General features: G+C 38.1%; 2 protein-coding genes across 8 annotated transcripts in view; one reads left to right on the forward strand and one right to left on the reverse strand.

Moving 5' to 3' along the window:
• LOC148645399 (ras association domain-containing protein 8-like) overlaps window positions 1-12,754 on the reverse strand; it is a 55,311-nt gene that overhangs the window by 40,119 nt on the left and 2,438 nt on the right. For 3 of the 7 annotated variants that reach the window (XM_088611658.1, XM_088611661.1, XM_088611659.1), the window contains one exon: window positions 9,049-9,134. The exons of 3 other annotated variants lie outside the window; for them this stretch is intronic. The gene's annotated coding sequence lies outside the window, so the exon portion shown is untranslated. Of the gene's footprint in view, window positions 1-9,048; window positions 9,135-9,705; window positions 9,814-12,754 lie in introns of those variants that run through there. One more of the 7 variants, XM_088611662.1, reaches the window with a different exon arrangement.
• Window positions 1,587-12,754, forward strand: part of LOC148645401 (uncharacterized) — a 37,530-nt gene continuing 26,362 nt past the window's right edge. The window contains exon 1 of the mRNA XM_088611848.1: window positions 1,587-1,591. Within this exon, the coding sequence (XP_088467974.1) occupies window positions 1,587-1,591 (5 nt within the window). The remainder of the gene's footprint in view (window positions 1,592-12,754) is intronic.

Genomic DNA, 12,754 nt, shown 5'->3' on the forward strand with positions numbered 1-12,754 from the left:
CTGTGGACAAGAACAAGCTGGTGATGCACATAGCCTTGCTATGCTGTCCCGAATATTACTTAAAACTTGCCTGAAAAACATCCTAACAGGCTGAAGCAATGAAATTCTGAAAAATTGAAATATATTTTTCAATGCTATGAAAATATATTTTGTGGGGTTGTTTAAAAAGCTGCATTGTACTTCAGTGTTTACAAATGACTATTCTGACAGAGCATAGTCTAATCTTTTCAACACTGGTCTATATATAACTCCACTCTCTCAAAATATTGACAGGATTGACTTATCCCCTATACTTTAACTAAGCTTTCCTTTGTAAGTCAGGAATATAAACTGCACTGTTTTGTAATTGGTTAATTAAGGGTTTTAACTCCAAATTTAATAACTCCACAACAAAAACACAAAGTGATCTTCTGTCAACTCAAAACTGATTAGCTAAATGACTGTTATTAGTATGCATTGCTGAACACATCCCTCAAATTTCAAATGTCTGAAGGCTGCTTTGTTAGAAACAAGAATTTATTTTAAAACAACATACTGTATCTGTCCCTCTTATACATCTCACTCTAGGTGGCAGGAATGTGCCACCTAGAATAGACACTGCTGTGCCAACAGAAATGAACAGGTCACTGAGAAACCTAATGTGAAGTATGGAGATGGGAGCATGATGCTCTGATTTGCTGTATCAGGCACCAGAAAAAGAAATGCCCGAGTACGAACATAAAAAAGACAGGTGTTTGTTCCAATGCATCTCAAGACTGCAGTTTCACCATCCACTGCAGGTCTGGGTAGATCTTGGATCTTACCACAAGACATATCATACCATACATTCCACTGCTGATTGGTTTCTCCACGTCCTGCTCAGAACACTAGAGAAACATTCTGGTTTGACCAGTAAAAAGCAGTATGAACAAGGAATCATTCAAAAACAAAGGACTTCCTGAAGATTTGAGAAGATTCAGCTGAAATAGATCCGGTTGGCTCAAAAGATGTACGTGTGTCACATGGACCCTGGCACGGCTAGACATTTTTATAGGTATAACGCGGCGGATTCCTACTGCTCTGATGAACAGCGCCAGGAGCAGACGGAGTTCTGCAGTTTTCATAGTTCATAGTTCTGAAGTTACCTTTGATATGTGAAGATGTGAAGATTCTGTCTGAATGTTAAAGTGAAATCTAAATAATAAAAAGTATATACATGCTTATTTATAGTAAGTGTATCTGGCTCTAAAATATTCTGCTCATAGGGGCAGCTTCACTCGGATTACGTTACTGTGCTAATGACAAATAGAACAATACAAAACTAGAAAAAGTTTATTACAGAACTAGTTTAATGTTTAAACTGAAAAAATGTGACATAAGACTTTAAAAAGAATAATTATCTCAAGTAGAATTTCAACCCACCATGAATAAAAACTTGGAGAGCAAGTCCTACAGGAGTCTGAATAAGCAATACACATATAATTAACAGTGTCATTGTTTCCTTTGTGATGTTTGGAAAGGTACCAAAGATTATCAACCTTTGCCACCTGCCTGATGTCATCAGTTTACCAATCAATTACAGAAGACCTGGCTGGCAAGGTGGAACTATGAGGTAAAGATAAAGGAATGAAACTAGGAACTAAAAAAAAGCTGTTTCAGGCTAGATAGGTACTAAATCAAGTTCATTTGAGGGTCACTGCCAGAGAGCAGTGTTTAAACTTAGAAAGTCAACAACATTGCCTGCTGTTGTAAAACACCCTGCAGCTAAACACAAGGACTGGTAACAAAAGAGGTATAAAGAATACATAGAAATCTCTAATATCTTCTTTTAGATCAACAGTTATGATTTTCTCACATTTTCTCCTGCAAAGCAATGTAAGCTCCATCAGCTATGGAATTCACTTTCAGGGATTCAGAAGTTGTGGGATTACACAAATCCTCCTGCTATTTGCTAGGTGCAACCCTTTATCTGGAGGGCTAGTATCGGTTTCTGTTGTTGCAGAGGAGTATTTTCTGAAAGCATAGGTCATGCATAGTTTCTCCATCAGAAAGATTTGCTCTGGGGCTTTGGAGTGTTTGGTGAACATACTACCTGGTCAGCCGGATTCCAGAAAGGCAGGTAAAGAACAATGCAGTTATATACTACTAATATAGATGTGGCTTGACACTACAATTAAGAGGTCTGTGTCACCTGCTGTGGAATCAGAGACAGAGTGCCTGGTTAAGAAAAGTTCTGCCTGGAAGCATACAAGCATGTGAAAGCAAAAAGAAGACTCAGTAGCAAAGCATGGCTTCAGGGCCTCCTGGTGTCGTTCATAAACTAGTCAAGTTTGCAGATAATAGCAAATTAGGGGGATTAGGAAACACTGTAGAAGCAGCAAATGAAATTCAACTGGGCAAACACCTGACTGATCATGTTTAAAGTAGACAAGAGAAGGGTTTTGCCACAGGTAGAAAAAACATACTATAAATACAAATTGGCAAGCACAGAGATAGAAGAGTTCACGTATGAAAAAGACTTCATCAAAATGACTGGTGAATGGGTTTTGGGAGTATGGAACAAGCTGTCCAGCCATGTTTAACAGCCAATATCCATCCATTTCTTGAAAGACATGAAGGTATGAAGCTTGGATCAGCTAGCTACTTACTATCGAATGGGATAGGTAGACCACATAGCCTCCTCTCATTTTAAACCTTTCGTTTATTCTTATGAGCAAACTTACCCCTGAGCCAGTAGGAAAAGAGGTACTCAAACACAAAGAAGTGTGGCCATTTTAACAATCACCTCAGCAGTACACATCAAAAGTGCTGGTTATTCTTCATGTTCATCCATATGTTTCTGGTACGATTAACGTGACACATAAATTCCTGAATCAGACAGGGTCTCCAACTTTTTTGTGTTTTTTAAACATTAGTGGATTCAAAACTAAAGTTTGATGCAGCTAATGTGATAGGTCAGAATGAAAACCTATTCTTCTCTGTATAGAAGGTGAAATTTATGATGTCTGTAGATATTACAATATTTTTTCTATAACCTACATTTGGGATATTTATTCAAATGGTCTTAGACTTAGGCTTAGACCTTGCTCTGGTCCTGTTTTTGTACATACAGTACATGATTAAAAAAGTGACAAACAAACCAAAAGCTGAATGCAGTGTACAGTATGTAGACCCACAGGGAAAGGCAAGACTTCAGAGCAGCAGCCCGTATCTGGTTCTGGTTCATAAGCAAATATTGTGACGGACTCAGAGAGTGCTTTTAATCATTCATTTTTCTGCTTATGTTGTTTACATGCTTGGTTACTCCACTTAAAAGAGTCAAACACATTAACTGCAGTGCTCCATTTGTGAACATGAAATGGTACATGGATTAATAAGACAATTTCTATTTTTCAGCACAATGTATTGCTATTTTCACTAAATGTCCCATTTCCTACTTTAAAGTATTTATATTCAAATTCAATGTCACAGTTTATCTAAAGACAGGGTAAAGAAAAAGGCTTTTGGGACCGTGATGTATTTTCTGCAATAGATGATGAACAGTTATCGTATTCTACTTAATCCTTCAGTAAAACATGCATAAGACTCACAGGATGTACAACGTTTCGGACACCCTGACATCTTTCTGCCCATGTGACAGGGTTTAATCACTGCTGCTATGCTGAAGAAAGCCCAGCCCTAGAGATCTTTTTACCAGCAGATCGTGGGTCAGTGGACACCAGATGGGGCAAAAAACAGTCTTTGTCTAAACTCACTTTCCTACACCTAACAGAAAATAACTGCATTACTTTCTGAACAAAGTACAGGCATTGCAAATCATTGAAAGTAGATTCCTAAAATACAATTAAAAGAAGCCCAAGGTACAAAAAGCTGTATCTAATTTAACTGAAGAACACTGGAAAACTAGAGGAATTGTATATCAAAATGTTATCACAAGCAAGCAGATTGATGAGCTGTTGCTCTAACTAGAGAAAAAATGCTATTCAACCAATTCTTCCCCTAACCCCAGTCAATGTTAAAAGTGAGCTCTTACGTTACTTCAAGAAAGGAAGACCGTGGGAGGGAGTAATGGCAAGGGGGCCTTTCACCTCAGAAAGAATCCTATGTAGCTTGACTCACCAGACCCCTTTTAAGTAACACATTAATCCTTCACTCCTGTGAAGCTTAAAACCAAAAATTTTAGGCATCCAATGCTTTTAACCCAGAGCCATTTACGTCACTGCGCTTCAGTAGGTACCATTGTCCTTCAGTTTCCTTCTCATTAGCTTATTTTAGGAACACAATGGCACTCTCCCAGTCTCCCAGTTGTAAAATTAAATGTGCTGAACCCTCCCACCAGCAGAGCAGTGCAGCAGGAGTCATGACTTCAGGCAGGTCACCATGAATGCACAGAATTTTAATGAGCCTGAGCCTCCCATAATACCCTGTACCACGGATCTCTGGAATGATGTTTTTCGTGGTGTCTTTATGAAGAACGAGGAGATTGAACCTATTCTGGTTACAGAACTCCAGTATGAAATCAACCTAGTGGTTTTGGGACCTGCATGGGGACCTGAACCCGGGCATTCCAAACACACCAAACCACCCGACAAGCATGTATGTATGGAATATGTGCAGTAGTCATTGCAGCTTAACTCTTCTTCTCCCTTGTTTCCTCGTTATCTGAAATCATTACATGCAAAAAAACAAAACAGTAACTCCACAGAAAATAGAGACATTTCCCTCACAGGAACCATCCCCTAGACTTTTATAATCCGCAAAGCATCAGAAAACTCTATGAGAGAAAGTGAGTTGAAATGAATTGTAAATGTTAGTGTTTTATTGTAACAATGTACCAGTGCATGGGGATCACACCTAGCCTGTAAAGGATTTAATTTTAATGTAAAAATCTGTTCTCATCATTGTAACATCTGAAAGGTCCAGCATGGGGAGACCAAAGAGATTTCAGAATAGTGAGCTGGATCTGGTGCTTGCCCAATCTTTACTTCTTACTAATGCTTGGTACATAAACTGCACATTCTCCGATTATTACGGATTTATGCTCTTGAACCTTATTCTTGGTTTTAAAAACATTGTTGAGATCATGCTCATTTTGATTTCTTTGTAGCTTTTTAAAATCTAGTGATTGTGCTTTAAAAGCCAATGTGCCACAAAGGTTAGGAAAGCAGTATTTAAATTGAGGGACGTCATACAAGAACTCACACAGAAGATTATCAGGATATCAGAAGTTATCACATTTGGTTACTATAGTACAAGAAAATGTTTCTGCTATAGAAGCAGTATGAAGGAGAGTAACTGGACTTACTGTATTTCTGTCCTGAATGGACTGCCATACTCAGACAGGCTAGGGGAACAGTTTTTCTTAACTTAGAGAAGGTTGGGGGCTAGAGTGAATTATTAAAAATCCTGAAACCAGTGACCAAGGACCAAGGGACAGAATTAGAATTTATTTTCTGGACCATTTAAGGCAGAAAACAGAAGACCCACATTTTCATATAGGACACCTCAAATTCAATAAGTTAATACCAAACAAGTGAGCAAGGTGGGGCAAATGTTTCATTTGTGACTTTATATGCTAATTACTATATGGAGTGATTTCACATGATGTAAAGTACACTATGAACAGGCACTATAAAAATGGACTGACTGATCGATTTGGTTGATAAAACATTTTTAAGAGATGGGAGTCACAGTAATCAAACAAACCAATTTTCTTCCACAATCCAGCCAAGGAATAATTCTTTACAACATATATTTTTCCACCAGGATTCTAACATGCAAACCTAGAAACACCTACTGCATGTTCAGATCCATCTCTGTCTTCAGCTGCTGCAACCTCTCCATCACTTTCACTGCTGACTTGGCCAGCACAAAGAATAGAGTCTCGACTGGAATATATGTGTGGACAGAGACATCAGCCATGTTGAACGAGCAGATTGCACAATAGCTGAACACAGATCTGCAAAGACAGTACAGGAGTTTCTTCCAGCAAAGCCCCAGTTGGTATAAACAGGGACAATCAGTATTTCAATTAGTAAATGTTTCAATGTTTTCCTGAGCTCATTAAGTGCTGCAGCAGAGTAGCGCCAAGACTGGGGATGCAGCCTTGTTTTTTGGGGTTAAACTTTGGAATGTCATTTGTAAGAGGGAAACGCCTGTTAATTAAAAATCAAGAAGCCTAAACTGATGTACTTTCTGCAACAAGTCAGAACTCACATTACAAAACTTTATCGCAGTACAATTCTTGAAACAATATGCAAAGAAGAATGTATTAAAATAAAACTCAACAAAATCATAACATCCATACATAAACCACATAGAAAACCTTTCTAACCTGAAATTCCATTCAATCATGTTTAAGTAGAGAACAGCATTCCATACTTCTGTCTGGCAGAAGATGAATTTTCACAAGTTTTGTTTTCAGAAGGGATTAAACACTGAAAGCAAACAATAGGACTTAAAGCATGTTCTTTCATCCAAGGCCTTTGAATTGCACAGAAGGTTGTTATTTTTAATTTTATCGTATTACAGTGAGCTTAGGCTTTCAGTCCTACATTATCTGCTGAAGAAGTTGGCAGACTCCAAAAACAGATGTAATTGCTCTCTTAAAAAACAAAAGCACGTTCCATTAAACTCCAGCTCTTTCAGAATCTAGATTTCCAATAGAGACGTTCTTGTTACAGGGGCAAAACAATCTGTCATCCCAGGAAAGAGATTATAATTAGGAGAGACAAAATATAAATAATCCCACAAAAGGCTTTATGTTCCAGAGAGATAAATCGCACAATAGTCTTTGACTAAGCCACAACGTGTGACAATGTGTGTCAGTGCTTGTAGATAAGGGACAATTAGTCAAAAGCTCTTTTAAAAAAAAAAAAAAGCTGTGTGTGTGGATGGAAATCAGATATTTCTGAATCAATGCTTTGTTTCACGTTTAAAAAAAAAAGAGTAGAAAAATTACACAAGGCCCCTTGTTTACAAAGAGGTATCTATGATGGCAAATGCTAAACATGAACAGAACACACCTACCAGTAACAGACTGAGCAATACCATACTGAAAATGACCTCAAAGGTCACAGGAAGTTCATCACATGCTATTCAAATTCAATCATAAACTACATAGCATTCAAATGTTTACATTGAATGTTTTAAAGAAGAAAAGGAAAGAAAATGAAAAAAATAGAATACAAAGTGGGACACTATACTGTATATTGTGGATTCATTGCTGAGTATTCTTATATAATAATAAAGGTTAATGGAGAAGACAAAAGGTGTATCTGGTCATTTGGAAATGTTAGTTCAGCACTGTTCTGTCCAAACCTGGTACAGCATATTGTAAAATCCACCAAACCCTTATGCAGCTCTGCACACTCTAAGAAAATTGTGCACAAATGTAGATTTTATTTGGATTCAAATAAATGTCAGTGACAAGACATGAATAAAGTTTCCAATACACAAACGCCTAAGCATGTTTATAATCAAGAAAACTACAGTGCGTAGCTGACTACATTGGAAAAGAACCAACCATTATCTGCAAATGCTTTGTAAATTCTTGTCCTTGACTGAAAACAATTGGTATTATATACACTGTTTAAATGTGACTTAAACTGAAACAAAATTCTAGAAATAAACTTCTGTACTGTGATGCAGGCTTATGGAAGCAAACCCAGAAACAAGTGACAAAAAGTAATTTGTAGTACTGCAATGGACTTCAAGTGGTTTAAATTCTTTGCAAATGTGACAGGTTCCAATTTTTCCATTTGGAATCCTTGTCCAGCTAACATTAAGCAGCATGCCCTGTTCATATTGAACCCCTCAGGGCAATATTAAATGTTGTCAGGAAGGTTCAGAAATCCAGAAATGGAGGAGACAGAATAACTCTTACAACTTTATTCCATAGTGCTTCCCACCTCCCCAATGCTTCTGCAATTTCTCTCACGGGATCAATAAAGTATCTATCTACCTCTCGGAACACTTAGGTTCCTCTAAAAACCACTATTGGCATTCAGAGCTTCAGCACCTGCCCACCCCCTCAGACACTGGCTGAAGACCCACTGCGGTAAGCTCTTTCAATACATCACTCCACTGTCTTTTCTCTTTCCTCTTTTTCTGTTGTGTCAAGCTGCACTGGAACGTCTGTCAGAACTGAGAAAACATGCTTTAATAATGCAGTGAGGTGAACTTTGACCTTTCTAAGCATCTGAAAGTCTGAGAAGCACAGTGTCCACAGCAGCACCATAGCTGCTGCAATGAATGAATGCAACAATTATCTCTGAGTGATGTTACATATATCTTAAAACACAGTTTAATGTATATTTCATAAACGGTATCTGAGGCATAAATATACGCAGTATGATATTCCCAAAAGTAACACTGTAACCCTGAAATGTAAGTTCCTCATGAGATGTGATCCCTTCTACATAGAAGAAACAAGTGTTAATTACCTTTGTTTAACAAACTGAAAAACTGACAGACTGGTAGTTAACAGTATGAGCGTAACTTATTGACGAGCATTCCTTCACATTTATTCAATACTATAATATATTTCTCAGTGTATTTGTCTTCAATAGTCAAGTCAGCTTTCCTCAAACACCTGTTTTGACTGCTTAGTGCATTTGCACTAAATGTCTCCAGTGCATGACTATTCTATCAATGGAAAGATGGAGACATGTTCAGGGGTGTTCACATTCTTCCATGTAGAAAAATTTAGCAGCACAATGTAAAAAAATGTGCCTTTTGGTTCATGTTTTGTCTTTGGCTGTCACTGCAGTGCAAACATGCCTGTTGCTATGGCTGACTGAATACTCAAATTTACAATTTTAAAAGATATTAGTCTTTTAATACATGCTTGAACACAGAAAATGATACATTCATGCTGGTAAGTATTTCTAACCCTGTATACAAACTTTTGAAAATAAATGTTGTTTTTTTTACTGGCAGGAAGCACTTTCTTTGTTCCTTAAACTCTCAAGACTGTGAGGTTTTTTTTTTTGCTGCTTTCACGACAGGCAGTATTATCAAAGGTAAGGAGAACAATACACAGTTGAAGGCTGTAACAGGAGAACTCACAGTCAAAGAAGCTGCCCTCTCTGCCTGGAAGAGTGGGAGGCTATGTCATCAGAAAAGCCGTCATGGGGAGCCACACAATTTGCCACCTGGATGAGCAGAGAGCAAAAGGCTGATTAAGCAGATTGTGAGATGACTGTGCAGTGTTGATCAGCTCCTCTAAGCAACATTTTCCAAATGAAAAAAAAAACGATATCACACTGCATTGACACAGCCTGCAGTGGAGCACTCTGCTCTCCTGTCTGCACAATGCTATTCATCTTCATCAAGGACGTTACAGCACCGCCGCACAAACAGTACTTATATCCAGGGAGCTCTTGGCCACCACGGAATAGCAGCCTGACACACTGTGCAAGTGTTTGAGAAACATTATCCTACCATCATACAGACAGTACAAAATTTTATCATAAATACCATCTTAAAATCACATCTGAGCACACCTTAAACATCACCTTAAACTGCAGCGATCACTGATCTACAAGAACCAAACAAAAAAGATTTCACACAAAAACTCCCTACAATGAAGTTATGATGTCATGGCTTTTCTTCCACAGGCTGATTACAGTACTCCACCCCTTTCCAATTTGACCCTATTCCTTCAAAAATGTTTGCCAAACAACATTTCTCCAGCACAAACAGGCACACCAGCCTGGCACTCACCCTTTCTGAACTCCAGCTTTGTTTTGCCTTTGCTGGATAAGAACACGCTGAGCAGCAGAGCACTTACAGGCTCACTCTACCTGATGCTGTGCCATGGAGCACATGATTTAACGTGCCCAGCAAGAAAGAACAAGGGAACCGCTTGCAGTCGCCTTGGAGACAGATGCTTTCAAAAGGGAGGCTGGCCAATGAAAACTCCAGCAATTGTCCTCGGACAACAGTCACATGACCAGCAGGGTTTCTCTCTAAAGACAGCGTGCTTGTTCACAAAAGGAACTGTAGAAAGCCACCCTTTTCATTGTATTTTTTTTAACAGAGGCGGTTTCTAAACTGGCCACTGCTGTACACTATTTGCCAGCTTTACCCCCAGATATGCAATCTTCACTAACCTTCAACACACCCATTATTACAGGACAGCAATGCTGTCCAGTGTGCTCTAAAGAGCAGCATACCAGAAAAAAACCTCTTCACATCCAGCTCTGTGGTTCTATTCACATGCCTTTCATAGTTTCAGCTACTTTATTTTGCTACAGAAAATTGTTGATGGTTCAGCTTGTCTACATTCACAAAGGTAAGGCAGTTTAGATGGCTAGAATACTTTCTCTCTGCTTGGAATTGCGAATTCCAGCTAGAAGTTCAAAATGATGTCAACTCAAACAGGTCTCGTGTTTTCCCCAAGGCTCAAGGCTTTTGAAATGAGTTACTGTATTCCCTGAAATAAACTTAACTTTCTGTTTTCAACTTCTGTGCGTTGACGTACAAAGACTTGCCACATGGAAATAAGCACTTTGAATAATAGCATACATTTTTTAGACCCCTTACAATGCCTAAAATATAAACCAAAGGCTTCAGTATCTGTGTCAGAGCCCATAAGGCCAAGATGTGGGACAGCGAGGTGTTTGAGTGTGCTCCATTTTGTTTCACTACATTACCACACTTTCTCAAGGCAGCATAATAGCTGTACTAAGAACTCAGCTTCAGCGTCAATGCTACAGATTTCTTTTCCACATTAATGCCTTCAATTGTCTTTTGATTTCTTCTGGTTACAAGTAAAGAGTTATGAATAGTAGAATCAGCAGGATGGAATATGTACAATCTCCTCCAACACAAGTGTAACCAGCTAGCAGTCCAAACTATTTCCCACACTGTGGCAACAGCAATACAGAGAGCCTCAGAATGCCGACACAGACATAGAGGGGCACAAATTGAATCATATAATCAATAATTATTTCTTCTTCTGCTTCAAAAATCTCATAAGGAGCAGCGTAACAAACTTCCCAAAAGATCCAGAACCGATACCAGGAAACAGTTCTGTTATGAAGGGACTGTGAATTCTTGGAACAAGAACACAGAAGCATGTTATTTATGATACTCTGCTATCTGAGCAGTGTTTTCCATCTCAGCTTCTGACATTTTCCCTTCACAAATCTTTACAGCTGTGGCTTCAAGCTCAGATTCAGCAAAAATCTCACACGGTTTGTGAACAGTAATTTTACATGCCTCTGGTATTTACTCGCTAACAGCACACGGTGCTAAAAAATATCAGAAAGTCCCAATAATAATAACATAAATTCATTTCTGGAAGTGCATAAAACAAGAAGTATATTTATAGGCTATTGCAAAAATAAATCAATAAATTACATTTTTATAGCTAGTTTGTCATTGATAAGACACAAAAAGAATATGATCATGAATACAGTGACAAATTATGTGTTTGAGAACGTGCAAATACCCCACGTTCTTTTTCATGTTCAGCGTGTTTTTAAGTCGATTACAATCTTCTTTTGTCAAGACAATCATATTGGATTCCAACACCCATATGTACTATAATTTTATGAAACTGTAATGAATCTAGTGAGAGCAGAAAGTTTTAACAATGGATAATACTTTAAGCAAGGGTTCCAGATTTCCAGTTAGGAAATATGTGCTGTACTCTTTAATGTATCTGAAACAGCTAGACTGAGTACACAGTGGACTGTGCCAGATTAGGCAAGCTATTAAGTGTTTCAAACACCAAAGAAAGTAACAGAAAACTGTTGTTATGGAGGAAGTAATGTCTATCTGCCCTTATCAGTACTGTCTTGTTCAACAGCCTGTTGCAGCAAACCTACTATATATGGGTCACACACCAACGCACGTGAAGATCCATCCCAAACCTGGTGTCTCACAATTCAGAAAATCAAAGACATTGACAGCCCCAGTATAATCAACAAGTGTCTCCTGCAAGGCTTAGAGCACCAGCCTCCTCTGAAAAAGTTCTGCAATTATCTACACAGCATTTCTACAACTCAGAAACTGAGATGCAAATATGTGATAAAATGGGTACAAGGCTCTCAGTGAAGAAGCAGGAAATGGGGGCAGTTTAAGATTTCTCCATCATTCTATTTTGAAAACTCAAACATCAATGCTCATTAATAATAATTAATGCTGCTGCATTCCAATGTGGATCTGATCACAGTCAAATAGATCAGAAACATTTCTTCCCATGAAGCAAAACTGCTCATTAAGTTTTACAACAGCACAAAAATAAAAGTCCTCCCAGCTTATTTGATTAAACTCGGATTAAACTCAATACGCAACAGTGAGTCCTTTTAATGTGATACTACCTGTTGTTTGTCCTACAGGTTGCATATGAGCCTGACGTGCTTGAAAATGGTAATGGTAAGTGCATAGCCCCTGTCACTTTAGGTATTACACACACATATGTGACATACACACTTTATAACTTTCAAAAATGCCTAGTTTAGAATTACTTAGAGACAGCACTGAAAAGCTAAACTCCAACTTTCAAAATGATTGCATCATCCTCTTAAAGGGTGAAAAAGTTATGTCAAATAATTAAAATAATGTCAGATCTTAGTCAATCTGCTGATTAAATATTTTTAACAAATCCACAATCTGTTAATTAGCACCATCTGTACCACAGTGCAGTCAAAAAGAACACACTGTTATGTACAGTCTAGGTGAATAACTGAGATATTAAATTTGACATTAGAACAAGTTAAATGAATTAGAAAAATAAATAAGCATGGTAAAGGTCTGAGAGAGC

The sequence above is a fragment of the Lepisosteus platostomus genome, chromosome 18, assembly GCF_059453375.1.
Source record: "Lepisosteus platostomus isolate fLepPlt1 chromosome 18, fLepPlt1.hap1, whole genome shotgun sequence".
Classification (NCBI taxonomy): domain Eukaryota; kingdom Metazoa; phylum Chordata; class Actinopteri; order Semionotiformes; family Lepisosteidae; genus Lepisosteus; species Lepisosteus platostomus.